General features: G+C 34.4%; 4 protein-coding genes across 4 annotated transcripts; 2 read left to right on the top strand and 2 right to left on the bottom strand.

Moving 5' to 3' along the window:
* Positions 1–524: 524 nt before the first annotated feature.
* On the top strand, positions 525–4,995 carry Tsp_09690 (putative RNA recognition motif protein). Its single transcript, XM_003374309.1, has 15 exons — positions 525–578; positions 886–1,136; positions 1,219–1,417; positions 1,655–1,719; positions 2,017–2,124; positions 2,359–2,522; positions 2,962–3,055; positions 3,113–3,337; positions 3,402–3,642; positions 3,723–3,851; positions 3,916–4,104; positions 4,188–4,351; positions 4,423–4,504; positions 4,564–4,743; positions 4,843–4,995. Exons 1-15 carry the CDS (start codon positions 525–527, stop codon positions 4,993–4,995), a joined length of 2,298 nt encoding a protein of 765 aa, XP_003374357.1.
* Positions 4,996–6,439: 1,444 nt separating this feature from the next.
* On the bottom strand, positions 6,440–7,534 carry Tsp_09691 (hypothetical protein). The gene is given in 6 exon segments (XM_003374308.1): positions 6,440–6,583; positions 6,624–6,689; positions 6,799–6,834; positions 6,850–6,890; positions 7,177–7,239; positions 7,471–7,534. 6 exon segments carry the CDS (start codon positions 7,532–7,534, stop codon positions 6,440–6,442), a joined length of 414 nt encoding a protein of 137 aa, XP_003374356.1.
* Positions 7,535–8,519: 985 nt separating this feature from the next.
* On the top strand, positions 8,520–11,177 carry Tsp_09692 (hypothetical protein). The gene is made up of 2 exons (XM_003374307.1): positions 8,520–8,658; positions 11,062–11,177. Exons 1-2 carry the CDS (start codon positions 8,520–8,522, stop codon positions 11,175–11,177), a joined length of 255 nt encoding a protein of 84 aa, XP_003374355.1.
* Positions 11,178–11,698: 521 nt separating this feature from the next.
* On the bottom strand, positions 11,699–16,669 carry Tsp_09693 (Spc97 / Spc98 family protein). The gene is made up of 20 exons (XM_003374306.1): positions 16,582–16,669; positions 16,208–16,275; positions 16,095–16,157; positions 15,750–15,913; positions 15,432–15,484; positions 15,248–15,309; positions 14,719–14,863; positions 14,359–14,525; positions 14,176–14,280; positions 14,002–14,107; positions 13,813–13,940; positions 13,681–13,745; positions 13,407–13,614; positions 13,191–13,326; positions 13,040–13,128; positions 12,827–12,958; positions 12,605–12,754; positions 12,435–12,545; positions 12,252–12,362; positions 11,699–11,734 (listed from the first exon to the last, which is right to left on the bottom strand). The coding sequence occupies exons 1-20, from the start codon at positions 16,667–16,669 to the stop codon at positions 11,699–11,701; spliced, it is 2,187 nt and encodes a 728-aa protein (XP_003374354.1).
* Between the last annotated feature and the right edge of the window lie 2,285 nt (positions 16,670–18,954).

Genomic DNA, 18,954 nt, shown 5'->3' with positions numbered 1-18,954 from the left:
TAATTTATTTTCAACGACGTGATTCTGATTGAACAAAATGCTAATGGAAAAATTTCATTAGAAACTTTTATTCGAAACTGTCATTATTTGGAATATTTATTCATACACCGATTGTTTCCATCCGACATTACCAATTTTTTTAATATATTAAAATTTTCAAAATAATCTGCAACGTTTGATGAAACGATAAGATTAGAATCAAACATATATGCCCATGTTTTGTACGAAATGGTTCAATATCCGAACAATACAATTGCCTTTGTCAGTGTTTAACAATGCAATGACAATAAAAGTTCGGAGGTCGCTTTTCCTTTGTTTCGATTGCATCTGGTTGCTGAGTTTCGTTTGTCTTTTACCCAGCTACACCTTTTTTTACCCAAAAAAACATGCACTGACAGGTCAGACAAAGGTCATCATTGTTAAAGTGACATGTATTTTTAATGTAGAAAAACAGCAAAAATTATATTAAAATAAAATATTAAAAATTAAAATTTTTTAATAAAAATAAAAAATAATTTTTATAAATGAAAAATGTAGTTGTTTTTTTCGCAGATCGTTCAGAATTTTTGTTTGGTGACGTTATTTTTTAGTTAAAAAATTGAAATTTATTTTAATTTATTTTAAAATCATTTTTTAAAATTAAATTATGCAATATTTTTTATTATTGCGAAGTTTTCGGTTCTTATTTTGACAAACAAGCATCAGTTCAATTGATTAATACTTTTACATCAATTACTGTAAAATCATTGTTTTCCTAACGGTGTCAGTTGCGTTGTTCGGGGTAGGTCAGTATTGGCGGTGAACTCATTGTGATCGCTTGTAGCGTCATGGGATGTGGGCATTTGTGGTTGACCGAAGGTCGAATGAAAATTTTCTCTTTTTCAGACTATGAGCGAACCCCGTTGCGCTTTAGAAAACAATTCGGATCACGAAAGTGAAAGTTCCGGTGAAGATTATTGCACCATTTGCGAGCCGTTGGAGGTGAGCTGCGAAAGCGACAGCTGCGATTCAGAACGCGAATACCCAAATACACGTCACATGGCTCGAAATGATTATTCCGAAATTACCGACTTGTCTCCGTATTTCAGCCGTCACGTCAAGGCGATGGACATTTATACGTCTTTTGATGATGTCGAGTTGTACAACTACTTGTTGGAGTCAGCGAATGTTTTTTGAAATTTTCTCAATTTGGTCTTTTCAACGCAGTTTCACTTTCAGATATGGGCTGATTGAGTCGTTCATTGTTTTACGGGCAGATCCGTACGCGGATATTTTCGTCTCGTATCGAAGTTCGCTGTCCGTTTTACGACTGATGGTGCGAGATCACTACCTGGAAAGTGAACCGCTCGTTTTTCGTCAAGTTTGGCCTGAAGTGGATCCCGATTATCCGTTCTTTCGAAAATGTGGTCGTCAACCCGTAATTTTGAGGTAATATTGTTCATTTATTACTCTTTTTTTATTGCAGAATTTATTTTTCTCATCTGTATTGATTTTTGCTTTCGAAATCTTTTGTTCCGGTAGTAGTTTTCTTTCTGTTCTTTGTTTGTCCATGCATTCATTTGTTAAAGCAGTTTTGTAGTTTTATTTTCTTTTATCAAATTAAGGCTTCAGTGATATGGCATTTCTGTTCTTAATTTTCCAGTTCTGATTGCAGATATTTTGGATGCTCTCTTGGTCAACATTGCTTCTGACGGAGCGAGCGATTTCGGATGCAATGAAGTTTGGCACTTTTCAAACATTCCGCGTTGTATTCTGATCGTTGCTCGCTTGTAATGTAGCCAGTTGTTGATCTTTTTTCTGCTGTTTTTTTCCACCGAGAATACTGTCATGTTTTTGGTTTGATTAGTTTTATTTGCTTCAACAATTTATTTTTTAAATAAGGTTGATTGGCATTTTTTTTCTTTTCATTTTTTTTGCTTGCTGTTTTATACGACTTCGTATTTTAAAAGTCGTAATTGGTTTTCTTGTGATATCTTTTTTCATAGGTTCGACGTTATACTTTTAATTCTATTTCAGAAACCAGCCGGTGGACAATGAGCCCAGAGTACAAAACACAGAATTACTGCGCAGAGAATTACCCCCACCTGATTTACGTTATAATGATTTTAGATCGATGGGCAATGTGTTCGTCTGGCATTATGTGTATTATCATTATTATTATTTTGTTCGTGAGGTGCACTATTTTCACCAGTGATTGGTTCAATTTTATCTGAAATCTGAAATTTCTGAAAATTTTTTCCCTCTGTTGAAAAAATAAACAGCTACGGCCTTCATTTAATCATTTACCCTCTCTCAAGTTTCACTGTTTTCCAATCACCCTGATCTAGGGAATGATACTTGCGTATTTTGTTATCTGAGATTTCATTTTGCTCCTTGCCAAATTGAACCACCGTTGAATGAACCGAATGCCAGTGTTGAACGTGTACTTTTGACTTTACGAGGTGAAATAAATGAACGTTCCGGTTGTTTTCTAGCTTTGCATACGTTGGTTGCAACGACGAAATCTGTTTTTGTTGATAAAAGTAATCAAAAACCTTTTTTTTAGCATTAAAAAAAGTGTTTTCAATAATGGTCGACAATGGTGGAGAATTTGATTGAGCAATTCGTTTCTTTTTTCTCTCTATATTTAGCGTATTTTTTCTGTTTGTTTTTACTAATCAGTGCAAACTGTACAGTTAAGTGGTAGTAGATATTTTCTTTTGTAATTTCAAATAGGCTAACTTCGTGGGTGTATTTTTATTTTGGCAAAATGTTTTAATTAAACACTTTTTGAGAAATAGACTAAGTTGATAAACGAGGGTGTTCTGATAGAAAAGTTGGGTGTTTTTTTTTCTTTTAGATCTGGCTTCATATATTATTCCACATAGAAAAAAGAACGAGAGATGAATTCTACTTTGCTTTATATGTTGAGCTTGTTGTTTTATTGTGTGTATAATATTTGTGTGGTTTTTAGTATTCCAGCCCCGCCTCCGCCGCCTCGGCAAGAAGTTCCATCCTCTCCTGAATCTGAACAAGCGGAGACGGTACAAAGTGACGGCGGTTCTCCAGATGAAAGGTGTGTTTCCGTTTCGCAGAAATCTTTTATTGACAACATTGGAATGTTAATTTTCAGCACACAGTCCCCTTCGGTTAGTGAAGGCACGGTCACTTCGGAACCACGGCCGCGCGTTTTTCAAGCAATGCGTGTCCCAATAATGGTTAGGGATTTGCCGCCACGTTCGTCCGATTCTAGCATCAAAGATGGATTGTATCACAAATTCAAAAAGTATGGAAAAGTGGTCGAAGTGAAAGTGATCGGCTCCGGATCGAGTCGTTACGCCATAGTGCATTTTCGCAGGTGAGACAGACGTTGGAAATGAAATATCCCGTGTAGGTGTTGATGTTTGCCATATTTGTTCAAGAGAGGTGGATGCGCAGGCGGCTTTGGAAAATGCAATGAACGAAGTTTTCTTTGGAAAACCGTTGAATGCGGTTTTGGCCAGCAGCGAGATGGACGTCGAAGATAATGAAAAGCGGCCGTTGGCTCGAGATGTTGACTGCTATCATCCGAAATCGTCTCGCACTTTGTACGTTGGCAATTTGGACAATCGGCTCAGAGAAGAGGATCTGACGAAACATTTTAACCAATTTGGGGAAATTTTGGTAATTCAGCTCTATTGAATAATAAATTGTCGATGAATTTCACACTGATGAATTAATTATTGGTGTATGAATTTTTCCAGGATGTGGACATTAAAAATAGAGATACTCCTGCTCCGTTTTGTTTCATTCAATTTGCCGACATCGTATCAGTGGTAAATGCAATTCTGGCCATGGAAACTGACGGAATCATTGGTCGAAATAAAGTCAAAGTACTTGTCGATGATTATTTTTGTAATTTAATGAAAATAAATTAAAATAAAACTATTTTGCTAGGTTGGATTTGGCAAGCCGGTTCCCACTACCATGGTTTGGATAGATGATTTGCCTACGCACGTAACTGAAGTTTATCTCCGTCGAAAACTGGGATTTTATGGTTGTGTCATTGATGTGATCATCGATGCTCAGATGCATCAAGCGGTTGTAGTTTTTGACGATGTTGACGCGGCGCAAAAAGCCGTACAGGTAAAAAAAAGAAGAAAAGAAAAGATGCGTTGATTTGTTGTTTTTGTGTTCATTGATGATAATGTGATATTTTGGCATGACAGGGCATGAAAGGGAGTAAAATATACGAAGCTCGGATTCAAGTTGATTTCTGCTCCAGAGAAATGTACGACCTGTTCATCGACAGAATGCACAAAGCTGGATTGTTGAAAAACTCGCCATCCGATTCAGGATTAGCCGAAAGTATTGGGAGCCGATCAACGGCAAAGTAATTCTTTATTCCCACTTCCACGCACGTATGGTATTTGATCATATTTGATTATTATTGTTGTTTTATAGAAGCAACAAGCGCAAGGCGACCAGTGAATTGAAGCACTGCACATTCAAACGTGAACGTGAACGTGAACGTGATCAAAGTTTGGTATGTTTTTTTTGAAAAGGTGTGCTTTTTTACACGATGAATATGGTTTTGTTTTTCAGATATCCAACGATTCCATGCTTTCACCAGGTTCTTCTTCGGATGGACGTCAAACTAGGGCGAACAGCGAATGCAGCAGTGTAGGCGGCGGTTCGGTAAAATTGGATACCATATTTAGTGGTGATTCCATTGCAGGAAAAAATCGCCGGGCGAAAGTCAGCAGAACTCAGCTTGAGTCCTCAGTATGCAATTTTCGGTAAATTTCGCTTACTCACTTTGCCTGTATTTACTTCCTGTATGGGAAATTTATTTCTTCAGAATGTAAATTTTTTCACTTTTAGAAAATAATCCTAAATGACGTGCAGTTCGATTGTTCCACAGCGTTAATCTTCTGTTCAAGCGATTGGGAACAACACCAAACGTGTATGACTTGCCGTTTCGTCGTTTACAACATGCCAGCATTGTATTTTCATTATTATCATCGTCGTTTATAATGATAAAAATCTCTTTCACAACCATACACATACTCGAACATATACATATACATATATATATATATATATTTATTTATTTATCTATTTATATACTGAGGATATTTTCCAAGTATATCTTTTTTGTTATTATTCCATTTATAATAAGTATTTATTATTAACATCAGTGTAAAGTTGCTTGTACAAGTTTTGTCATGACATTACTTTTCATGTTATTTTTTGTTTTGCAGTTTCCTTTTTTTCTTGCAGCAAAATATTTTGTTTTCATTGTGATGATGGAAACAAGCTTCATTCAACGCAGAGTCAAAAGTCTGCCATGCTGAATCATGGGCCAGGAAATCATCCCTCTATTTAACGTACATTTGATTCTTGTAAAAATATATTTTCACTTGATATACTCCAACCAGATCTTCTGAGTAATATTATATATATATTTCAAGCAATTTCATTCTGGTGTTTTATGTTATATTTTTGTTTTTTTTTTCTGTGTTCCAGTAATAAATTACAGGTTGCATGTAGTTGCTGTTTTGCATTGGGGGGGGGGGGGATTATGAAGAAAATTTATTCCACACATATGACACGCTTTACGATTCCAGCTAATATTGTGCTGGTAAAAAAATATTTGCAAATCGAAATAAGCATCATCAAATAAATGTGTACTGCGCATTGAATTTCTATTTCATTGTAGAATAAAGCGGCATATTTCAAAAACGCACACTCACTACTGAAAGGTGGAATAATGCCGCTGTACTTAGTCATTTTTCGTGGATAAGTTGGGAAAATTTTTTGAAAATATGTGCAATTAATTAATTCATGTCTAGCCATCATAAAAGCTTGCGGCTGTTTTCTGTCGTTCAGAAATTTTTCAGTGTTACTTTTCAGAGAAGAATTCAATTTAAACTTTTTCATCTGGAACAAAGCTATACATTTTTGATTGATCATCATTTCTGCATGAACTGTTTCAGATGGCGAATTTTTTCCTCTATGCGAACAGCTGCCCATTCTATTCGCTGAATATCAAACTTTTGTCACGTCAGTCATTCAGGCACCTTGTGAATTATCTCAGGAAAAAAATTCTTCATTTTCTACATTGACAGCTTTTTCCGGTCGCACCTATATGAACAACTTTCAGCTTGGCTATAAAATAATTGCAACTTCAAATGACATTCAACTTTAAAGTAGTTATTTTTGAATTTTATTTTCCAAAACTTATTTCAGATGTTATTTTTATTATTTAGATATTGTTAAAAAAATATAAAAATAAATTCAACAAATGATATATGAAGAAATTTCAAAATCAAATATCAATATCTCACAATAGTGATGAAAAAAATGTCACTTCAAAAGACTAACCGAAAAGTCGTATTTTGAAGCAGATGCTCTGGATGCATATAGTGCTTAAAGAAAATTTATTGCATAAAAGAGTTCCGAAAAATTGTTACAATCATCAAAGCAGTGCCGAACTGTTGAATAGCCAAGTTGCTTGTATAAGCTGTGGCCGTTCAAAAACAGCTTCTTCTCCACCAATCTGTTCCAGCAGTTGTTTCACATTTAGACTAATCGAACTATTAACAACATGCAAGAGAACCAACTATCAACTTTGAAGTTTTTTCAAGAAAAGAATAGAAAACATAGAACATTTTCGGTTCTGTCGTGCGATATGTGACGATGATAAATTTCAATGATCCTTTCTCAAACTATATTTTTCAATATTTAATAGCATAACAATAGCAGTATTCAAAAATTAAAACTAACAGCCGTCTAAACGAATGCTACTATTTCAGCAAATTGTTAAGTTCGAGAGACTGTTCCCGGTAGATCATCGTAGCAAGCACCCTCTGGCTGCAATTGTTATACTTTTTTGGTTGTTCTGGTTTGTCCACTTCTATACACATTTTCTCAAAATGATTACATCAATTCAGTTAATTTTAACTTTTCTCTTGAAACTAAGATATAACACAAATTTTCAAGTCAAAGGTTGCCGTAAAGAATAAACAAAAACTACAAACAATTGTCAGTAGAATGAGCAACAGTTGTATGCTGAGAAAATTGAAAATTTGCTATGGCAAAATTAATAACATGATTTTACATTCATGAATTTTACATTTTCCTACAGGAATCGATAAATCAGAATACTGGGTATAATTTCAGTGAAAATTATCCAGTATTTTTTCAATAAATAACTATAAAAGTTGACACATCGCCGATCATACTGTAAATACTGTAAAGGTGCCGATGCGCAACTTTCTTAAAACTGAATCAAAAATGCGTGATTTTCAGTAAATGGAGCACTTTTTTTATCAGAGTTAAATTCTTTGCTCAAAATGCGCAACCTCGTGCAATATTTTTCAATTTTGGCCAATACAATTTTATTACATCTTAATTTGCATTATTTTGATAGAAAATGCTTCAAAACTGACTAAACCAAGTATGAAACGCTCAATTTATTCATTTGGTAGTAGTTTCTCTTTCTATAACCATCAACTGCAACCAATTGTAACGATTTGTTGTACGTTAATACTTGATTATTTACCGTATGCATTAGATGTGCCTTTTGAGTGAAGAAGTGCCCATTATTAAGGAAAATGCATGTAACAGTCCAGGGAAGATATTAACGCTCGATTTGTTGCAGATCTGACCGTAGAAGAGGCGAAAACACCACTATGAGCACCTACTCACCGTATCCCCCACAGTAGAAAACAGCTCGCACTTGATTGTCGAAAAGGGTTACGGTGTAGACGTCACGACGTGGCGATCATTATGTTTAGTGGTCGCAGTGCAGTTGGTTGATTTTGTGGTGGTAGTCAATCCATTTGATGCATTGACAATACGGTTTAAAGCGAAATGTGGTTCTGATAGTTCATCACCAATACAATGAGGTGTTTGCTAATTGTATTGGTGGTGAAGTTGAGTTGATCAAATGGTTTTATCTCGATGATTGTTGTTAGCTGGTTGTAATTGCATATTCTACTGTACTGAGTTGCTGTTTCTTCTGTTGTATGGATGTCGTCGAATAAGCGCGAATGTGATCAAAAATCAACCCAGACTGCGATGCCCGTTTCGATAGACGTGAAACGGAATCTGTACCGCTAGTCTCCACCGGTGGGACGTTACATGATGATTATTTGAACACTTGGAAATGGTTCTCGACTTGAAAGCAAAAAAGAATTTGTCACTTCGGACAGATTTTATGCACTACCAATATTATCAACTTTGTTTTCGTCTGCGGCAGAGCAAGAAAACGGTCGATCGGGAACTTTATAGAACATTTCTCTTCTGATTGCCGAGACAGGGAAGCTGCGCATTAACAACGAAGAATTACTCTTCCCAGCTGTTAGTCACATTCTGCGTACCGTGTTGCCATGCCAGAAACCGAATATTGTTGGAAACTGGAAGCACAGTAACCCCAGTTATCTAGGCACGGCGTGGTCTTGCTGCGCAAGCGATTAGGCTGTTGTGCTCTCCAGATTCATCTGCCTTGCAAACAGCCCAATCTTGTGCAAGCAATCTCAGTCGTGCATTATCAGATGACATTGGGGGTCCCACCGGTGGAGCTAGCGGCAGGCGATGAGGCCATCATCGCTGATACTGATGAATCCGGTAAAGGACCATCGGCGTGTCAGGCCCAGTTCTGGAAAAAGGAAACAAAGCCGCCGAAGGTGGAGAGTAAGTAGCATGATTGTCGCTAGGATAGCACGTACTCCCCACGGTGCGTGCGGTGACTGAGTCACTCGATTGGCAGTTCACGCAGGCCACGACGGCAGTGCCTATATGTATATATACCGGGAGAAATACCGTTGTAAGCCGTCAGCGATCGTCTAAAATGGTCGGTCAGTGATCGTAGAAGAGCCATAAGACCGAGGACTAGACAAAAGTGGACGCAGAGCAGTGTGGCGGACTGTTCAGAATTGTACCTGGCCGTTATCAAGACCCAACTCTAACGAGTATTGAAGTCTGGCGTCCATTGGATCATCCCCGATAGAGCGAAGAGTCCGCGCAGGACCGGAAAAGGTGACCTGTGGATGTGGCTTGCCGGAGAGAACGCAGTATCAATCTCTCTCACACCAGAGTCGCTTTCCAGAATCAAGTTGCATCTTCTGGCAGTGTTTATTTACCAGTGTGAATTAGTTAAGGTAATGGTTGAAATCGAGCGGTAATCACCAGCATCATGCAATCTACCTGAATCCTAGGATCAAGTTGTGGGCTCAAAATAGGCAACGGATATAATCAAGAAAATTCCATTGACTTGTAATACGGCATACAACACTGAATTGACGAGATGGCCAGTGATGAGGAAGATACGTTGTGCATTTTATCAGGACTGCACAATTGTTTCGGACAATCGTGGTAAAATTAACTGTTCCAAGGAACGAACTTTACTATTTGTTAGCTTTCTTCGGAACACGAGAAAAGGTGAACAAGAGGAAGATCAAGAGTTACCATTTGGCAGCAGACAGTACCGAAGAGCAGATAAATGCCATCGTGGAAAAGTTTTTCTAAGAAAATGAGATTGCTCTTACGAATTTACTAACGGTTCCAACAGGTGGAGCTCCGTCAGTGGTAGACTTCCGCCGTTGAATCACTTGTTCATGAAAAAGTGAATGCCAGATGTATTGGTGAATTTGAAGGTTGGACAGTATTGGTGAACACCTCATTCAGCGTCTTCATCTTTCAATGGAATACGCCACTACAGCAGTAAACAAAATTACACTCCTTTATTTCAATGTCATATTATTGAGCCATTTGTGCGAACAAAATGAAGAATTTATACGCCTTCTAACGAAGAGTTGAAGGAGGCAGCAGAGGTTCACGAATTGATATAATATTTTCCCGTTCTATCCCGGTATATGGACAGTGGTTAAAAATTTGTACTTGTCTTTCCATATGTAGCCAAATTAGTCGCAATGTACCAAGCATATATCTCTTTTCTGAATGGACACTTGATTTGAATAAATAGTCAAACTTGAAATTTATTGTTTTTTGTCATCACTTTTATGGGTTGTTAAGGTAATCTGGAAAATTTTGGGAAGCACTGATTTAGCTGTTCATTGGACAGTTTGAATTCATTTGTGCAATGCTTGAATTCTGCTTTTGAAAATGAATTGTAAATTTAGCAACTTTTAATGGAAGTAAATTCCAAATGTCATGAAAATAAAAGTATTAACATTTTATGCCAAACACGCCTAATCATGACTACTAGTATTGATGCGAATCTTTTGAGATGTCTGCATATAAGTTTAGTCAAATTAACCACATGTATTCAAAAAATGACTATAAGTTGATTAATAATTCTTCATAATTTCAAACATTATTTTACAATTTACATGTATATGAACTTTCACTAACATGCAATCGTGGATTTCTCAGAAATCTGTGAAAACTACGACTTAGTCGAATTTGACATTTATGGAGCGAGCAAGTAGTATTTCATTATATTTGTTATTGAAACTCATCATATTGTAGGAATTTTATTTATGTACTGCAATTTATCAATAAAATTGCATTAAAAAAGTTTTAAACGTAAAACTTCGTATAGATAGTAAATGAAAATCAGGGACAAATGCTATCATAATAAACAACACTTTCTTGCCGTAAACATTGAAAATTTTTAATTAAAATTAAATAAAAGAATGTTCTTTACACACTGATTAAATTTATATATTTTATTTCTTGTTTCTTTATTACCATTAAACTCCCATAACTGTGGCTCTTTTGTGTCAATATGTCGACAAATACGCTGCAAGAAAACGTGCGGACAAATTTTTGGCTCATGTATAATCTTCACTGATCAAATCTGTTCATTTTTAAGAGAAAAAAGTTTTTTTGCAATCCAAATTTTATGGTTGAAGCCTTGTTGTCTTGAAGGCTTCAAGAAACCTCGGTGCAAATCCTACATTATCTTACAGGAATCGATAAATTAGAATGCTGGGCATAGTTTCAGTAAAACTTATCCAGTATTTTTTCAATAAGTAGCTATAAAAGTTGTCACATCGCTAATCATACTGTAATACTGTAAAGATGCCGATGCGCAACTTTCTTAAAACTGAATCAAAATTGCGTGATTTTCAGTAAATGGAGCACTTTCTCTATTAGAGTTAAATTATTTGCTCAAAATGCACAACCTCGTGCAATATTTTTCAATTTTGGCCAATACAATTTTATTACAATATAATTTGCATTTGTAGAATCCCACGATTCGAATGATATTTTCAGAAGCGTCCATTAACCTATCACTCTGCCAACGTTTGTGATTGATTTATCACCACTGCTGCCGTTGTTTTTGTGGCAAAAAATAAACAATTGATATTGTTATTATTATTGAATCAGAGAATAATAGTAAACTATTTGGTTTGGTTTTAGATCGTTGATGAGAGAAGTCGATGTATCAGTTCGCTCGTATTTACATGTTGTTTGATTGTATATTCAATAAAATATACTCACAATTATCAGATACAAAGCGAGATTTGTAAAATTCAGATCTAGCGCGAAAGAAGACAGTTAGCTGCAGAATCTAACTGTCAATAATCAAGTGTAGTACGATTGCCCTGCGAGTCTACTACAGCATTATTTTGACAGAAATTGCTTTGAAATAGACTGAAGCTAGAATAAAACGTTCAATTTATTAATTTTGTATCAGTTAATCTTATTCCAACGTTCAACTGAAACGAATTCTGAACGATGCTGGTATGCTAATAATACCTGATTGTCAGACAGTATGAATTGCCAACTGTCGTTTCGTTTTCTAAACATAAAATGTTTATTTTATAATTCATATTTATCATTGATTTTTTCATTTTTCTTTGAAATAATTCATTAGCGATTTACAAAATGAACAAAAATTTGATTTTTATAATGAAAGTAAATTTCGGTCTATCGAAATTAGACTAGAAATTGACGTCAATTGTATTGGAATTGTAAGTTGTGTTTACAGAAAATCAATGCGTCGTCGTTGTTACGTTTGTATAAGTTGGGTCAGTTTGAAAATTACGATCGCAGAATTATTGGAGCGATTTGATTCCAGTGGTTTAGTAAAAAAAAATTATGGCTTTTTTGTGATGAAAAAAGCATCCACTGAATAACTTGGCAACTAACTGCACAGCGTAAAATTGCACAAAACACTATGTTTAAATTAATTTTACTTTGACATATCACCATGTTTACTTTATTTTTAATCCTGTTAGACTGTTATATTAGACTAATCACCATGGGTGCGTCACCGTTTACTGTTTGATGCTTCGGAAACGAATCGAGTTTCGCACCTGCTCATTTTCATAGTAAAACCATCGGTTGAAATCGATTTGTAAGCTGAACTGACGAAGCATCCTGTCGTCTTCTTCGACGAGCGCAACCAAAAGCTGACCCATTGCAATCTAATTGTTTTTTGAAAAAATATAAAGAAAAGTATTATTAAATCGTATACGTTTCAATTTCATGCTTCTTACCCTGTACGCATCCTTGAACAACGTCAGAGATGTGAAGAATCGAGCTTTCACGTTCGCTGGCAGTTTTTCTTCTTTCGCAGATTCGTTCCCATCGGTGGTCGGGGATTCTTCCTGAAAATGAGCAAAAATTTTTTCAGAAATAGAAAACCCTTTTTCACAATTTCATTTACAACATAACGAAGTTCTTCACAGTCCGCATGCATCATCCGTTTCATATCCTCAAGGTCCTCCTCTTCGTCGACTGCCGCAATGAACTGGCCATAAAGTTTCTGAAAGTCCAACACCATACCAAACAACGTTCGCAAATGCACCGCCACTTTCTAGAAATCAATCAAACCGACAATCCATAACAACGGGAAAATGGTTGTAGAAATTTAAATAACAATTATTACCGCATGCTTCTCGGACAGGAACATTTTGTCAAGAAGTTGCTTCAAAAATTCATTGTGCGCATTGATAACATTCTCAAAATCCACTGCATCCTCCATAGCGGACATGAATTTCAGCCATTCATTCTCAATAACCTAAACACAAAGCAAAAGTCAACGTTCGCAAGAACAATACAAAAACGTGTAAAATTTTAAGATAAATAATTGATGGTTTACTTGAGAATAGAAGTAGTGTTCGACGTTTCTAATGAAATTGCTCAATTCACGGTTCATGAGTGCAAATTCCTGCCAAAGATTGCTGAATTCTAAAAAATGAACAAAATCAACTGCTACAGATATATAATTAAACATCGGTGAACATGTTCACCTGGAACGATCTTCAATTGCGTGGAAGAGCTGACAAGATTCCCTCCATTCGAATAAAGCATGAAGCTAAGACGTCGCAGTCGCCAAAGAAAGCTGAACAACGAATCATAAATCGGTTTCGTAGTTTCGTTGTACATCTTAAACCATGAACATATGCAATAGGGATTGGTTAATTTGAAAAAAAATTAATAATTGAACATGAAAAAGCAACACTTACAGCCGATACTTCAGGTGTCATACGATACGTAATAATCAGATTATCCAAAGAATTGTCAGACTCGGTTGGTTGTAAAATTTTCAAGTCAATCTGATTCAGGATCAAATTGTCAAAATCTGCTTTGGAAGAACTGCCGAGAACAGCACATTCCAAAGCAAACGTCAACGACTGCATGTGCAACATTGCATTTGGTTCATCCAATTCTTCACTGAAAGCAAAACAATACAGAAAAGTTCAATCAACATATTTAAAATGAAAATAAAACTACACTAACCGCAACACTTCCAACAAGTGAGTGGCAAAATCTCCTCGATAAAGCAATACATAATCTTTCAGTGCCTATTAAATTGTTTAATTGAAAAAAACATATTGAAAACTTGCAACAACATTATTCTTCTGTTTCTACCTTCAGGTGAAATTTGATGTTCAATTTTGATGGCAACACATCCAACACAGCTCGACTCACGGCTTTATAACTTTCGGTAATCAAAGAACTGATCTTTTCGTGCTTTTCAATCATAAACATACAAGTTGCTAGAAAATTAACACGTGACATGTTACAGTGGAAAATGATTTAAAGCGAAATATTTCATACGAGCCACTCCTTGAAGCAAATCTCGTTGACCGTGAACAAAAGAAATGTCCACTGATTGACCGCAAGCTTTTTGCAGAAACAGTACAGATTTTCCGGTAATTAAAATCTAAATATATTCATCTTGTATAATTTCCAACTCAAAAAATAAATAAAATCTTCAATCACTTTTCTCACGATGTGCGGAGAAAGAAAACACGGAACGCAGGATTCACGAATTTGGTATGAGTTATTCCACCAAGAATCGTCACTGTCATCTGTTTTCGTCTTGTAGATGAAAAACTGATGATGATATAAGAAAATTGAATTATCATTATTATTCATGAAAATAAAAATCATTTAATATAAATAATCTGCTACCTCATCGCGACCATTTTCAATGACTCCTTCGTACATCCAAGAAAGTATCATCTGCTTCAATTTCAGACAAACCTTGTCCAAAGCATCCGTAGCCAATTTTTCAATTTTAGAATGTCCACAAAACACTTCTCCATACACTTTGGACATAAATTTGCCACTGGTCCATTCTGAAATCATAAATATCAATTTATTAAGTAGAATTCAATTTTCATCTAAACAAACTGCTAAAAAAACAAGTGATAAAACTTATTTCAAATTCTGAAATGCATCAAATTCATCAAAAAGAATCTCATCTGATTTTAAAGTTTAAAAATACATATATATCCAAATATTATCCAACCAAAATAAAAAGAAACATACCTTCAGCTTTGTCTACAATTCTACACATAGACAGCATTGGTGCCTTGAAATCCCACAATTTCACGAATACTTCTTCGGGAAGCAAACCAATACGTTTGCCTCGATGCTTCTGATTTTCTTTGTTTTTACGAATTCTAGAAAGCAACTGAAAACACACGAAGCTTAAATTTCTCATTCTGCTGGTACAATTATCACCAAACAATCTACTTTTGTTTCCAATTCTGCAATGGACGCAAAATACCGGCGCAGTAAACTATCGACGGTAACACTAAAGGCCTGTTCATTTTGAAATATACAGACATGTATATAGTAAAATATATATGTGATTTAAAATGAAAAAATAAATTACCGTAAGAAAAACCTTCTTTTCATTGGAATTGGAAAACTTGTCGCAAAAGCGGCGTAGCTTCAGATAACAAAATCCATAGACAGACAATTCTTTCACCTGTTGTCCAAAAGCTTTCTTTACCTATGTGTCAAATAAAATTTCCAACAAATCAGATTTGCATTTGAACAACATTTCGCTTACCGGAATAGTAAACTGTATTGTTTCTGCGGTGCGATCAATGCGAATCAAGTTTCCATTCAATCCTTGAAGAACATACAGACAGTCGTGCATCAGAGAATCAATCTCACGAATCACATTTTCTATAATATATTTTATTATAAATTTCACTAAAAAAATCTATAGCTATGTTTAAGCTCTGCCATACCCGGATCGTAAGCATTTCGTGGAACGACAATCGAATTAGAAGCACTAATTTTCCTGGAAAAAATATATCATTTTCATTTATGTAAAAATTAATGTTACATGCATATACAACTGTTCTTGCTTATTATAAGTTAAAAAAAATATCCATCCTATATTCAATTTCGGTGAATCGACTAAGTTTACATTGAAAAAGTAGAAAATGAAGAATCATGAAAAACAGTAAAAAAGTAAATAAAAAATAAAGTTAAACCAAACTAAATGATGACAAAAATAAATAATTGAAAGAAGAGCATATGCTAAAAATTCATCCAATATTTACTTGTCTTTCTCCTTTTCACCAGTCGATGCAACGTTCTCACTACTTTCCACTGCTGCCTTTGAATTCAATGCATTCTCAAGCTGTTCAACTAATTCCATCTCTGTGCTGTCGAAACATTCCGCTGTCATTTCCTCCTTTTCTGTGTCGAGTATAGCTGTTCTTTCCTTAAAAAATTAAAATAATACCATTATTATGTATCACACTGCTCTCTCATTTATTCTCCTCTTCCTGAAAAAAGCTCGCAAAAATCTTCGTGTTTTATCAGAATTTGCGTACGAAACGGAATTTATGCATATGTTTTAGAAGAAAAGAAGTATAGTATTAATTTCAAATAAAAATACGTACATCGTTCCAATCTTCGGTCAGTGCGAGAAGAAAACGAAATATTTCAGCAATTTTATCAACACCCTGAAATAAATGTCAATTTAAGCAACTTTAAAAATAGGAAATAAACGCACCATATCTTTCAGATCGTAACACAGTGACGTGCATTCAAGTGCCGGTTCGATATCATTTCTCTCCAGTACTTAAATAAACCAATGTAGTAGACATAAAATAAAAAACAAAACTAACTTACAAATTTTTTGAATCGATCTGATCAAATCATTCACCTGCTTGTCATTCACCTGATTTCCCGCATTCACCTGCTCGTCAGCATTCACACTTTCTTGTCCGTTGGAACCGCTATAACCAAACTTTTAAAATTAATCTACGTTTTCTATAGTGCACTACCTGATCAACGTGAATACTGCTTGATCAATTTTTCTTTCATACTCATCTAAAAATATACCACGCTTACAGTGAAAAATAAAAAAAAATTATTAATACTTACCAACAAGATCATCATCCTTCAATATAGCTTTCGCAAGCTTACGCAGCTCCGAAGCTAAATCGATCACGTTAGTTTTCAAAAACGACATTCTCAATCAGCTAAAAATAGAAAAAAAACTTGTATAAACGAGTTATTATTTATATAAATGAAATAAAAAACATCTGATGACACAAAAAAACACTGACCAAAAACCACACGGGTCACTCTCCGTTAGCACAAAGTACAGTAAAATATTTTGACATTTAAGTTCCTTTATGGATACTGTAAATGAAAAAATTTTAAAAATTTTAAAAATTTATAAAATTTTAAATTAAAAATAATTTAAACAATTTGTGGATATTAAAAATCTTTAAATTATTAAATTTACAAGTTATTTTGTTATAATTTTCAAATTAACATGAAAGTTTACAATAATTTAGTTGATGATATCTAAAAAAATGTCGCGCAATAAATTTCTTCAGCATTAAATTTGCTTTAACTTTAATAAAAATTTTCGAAGTTGGCATTAAAAAAAACTTTTATCATTTATTCATAAGTACATTCATCGTCCTGTTCGATCGCTCAGCATTTATTATCAGCCGTATAAACAACGAATATTAGACAAAGTTTTATTGAATCCAAAATCAGCGCACGTGAAATAACAATATTGAACAGTAATAATCTTCATTTACCAAGCGCTTCCACATTTCTTGTTATATATATAAGTAAAGAAAGATTCATTAAAGTAGACAACGTTGCCATGCAGAAGAAGATATCACATTTCAAACAAGGGCAATTTCAATCTCAAGAGCCACTCAATATTTCTCGTTCGTGCTAGATAAGACAAAACTTTCATGACGTCGTATCGATGGTTATCAATGCTTTCATTTAAATTAGTACTGGCACGAATTGCAAAGAGAATAATATACATTACGAGAAACATGTTGGGTTAAAATTATCACCAGTGGAATGAAGCACACTGCTATAGTGGAATAGAATTGCAGAAAGCTCTATACACCAACAATGTATATAATTGAACAATTTCTTTTCGCTAACAAACTTTAGAAAAATTATTTTAGTGCCTTTCGAAAAACAAAACATTAATTTAGAAATGTAAGTGGAAGACAAGAGAAATTGGCTTTCATTGAATAAATAAAAGAAGCTTCTTAAAAGAATTCGTTTTATACTCATATAATATTGCGTTGTTAACTGAATTATTTTTTAAAGCGTTACATTGCAATAAAATTGCAAATTTTCAAACATTGCTTTACAGCATGTTTTAACTGTTGAAAATATAAACAGAATACATAACTTGAAACACTTTTCAGTATCTGCGTTAACTCGTTGTGGGAATGTGACTTTTTTATAGAAAAAGGGAAGTTAAATAAAATGAACGGATTTTAACTGTTCGCAAAAACGTTAATATTTTGCAGTTAGTGCTGGATTTAAAAATAAATAGACAATAGTGAAATTTCTAATACAATTATACGCATGATCAGTGTGACGGCGACATCAACTTTTCTTTCCACATTGCATACTTCTGTTCAAAATCAAAATGATAAACAAAAAAAAACTGTGATTGAAAACTAATATAATTCTTATAATAATATTTCTTTATTGTTTTATTTGCTTTTTTAAATTAATGATGATGAAGTATAATTTTGACAAGGTATTTTGATTCCACCTGCTAAGGTCAACCAACCGATTGTTTTCTTGTTATACTGTATTTTATTCTAAATTTATATTTTCATAGGATCGTAATAAATTGTAGTTTTCAGTGATATGGAAGAAGCCGTCGTTGATTTAATTCGTCAAGATTATATTATCAGTGTTGAATAGTGAGTTGAATGTTTTCATCATCAAAGTATTATCGGCTTAATTTTCTTTTTGATAGTGCTTTGTTTATGCGAAAAAGACGAAGCGGTGTGTACTGTATTCCAACAGTGGCTAATTCTATGGGTAATATTAATTGTTAAAAAAATATATATATTCAACAAATGAGACATTATTTTTTGCTTATGGCGAATTATAGAATGGGCGGGCGTTATGTTTATCCGTGTTGGCGTATTTCAAGGTGCTATATTTCGATTTCGTGTTTACTTGCCTGACGATGAAAATGCAGTGCCTTCCTTCCGTTTTGAAAACGAAGTTTATCATCCCGCTGTTGACAGCAAAACTGGAGAATTGGATACTAGCTTGCTTTATTCTCAATGGTAAAGTAAAAATTTTACATTTAAACTGTTTCTGAAGTGACGCGTTTCTGAACACTTAACTTTTAATTTTTCAAGTACATAATTTCTGATGGTTGTTTTTCAGTGGAGTATTAATTATTTTATTGAAAATTTTACAAATACTTTTCCAATCTATCCGATATCCAACTCAATGGTGAATCAT

This window comes from Trichinella spiralis (genome assembly GCF_000181795.1).
Source record: "Trichinella spiralis strain ISS 195 chromosome Unknown Scfld6, whole genome shotgun sequence".
In the NCBI taxonomy this organism is placed as follows: domain Eukaryota; kingdom Metazoa; phylum Nematoda; class Enoplea; order Trichinellida; family Trichinellidae; genus Trichinella; species Trichinella spiralis.
The sequence above is the reverse complement of the archived record's forward strand: the minus strand, read 5'-3'. Positions and strand labels throughout refer to the sequence as shown.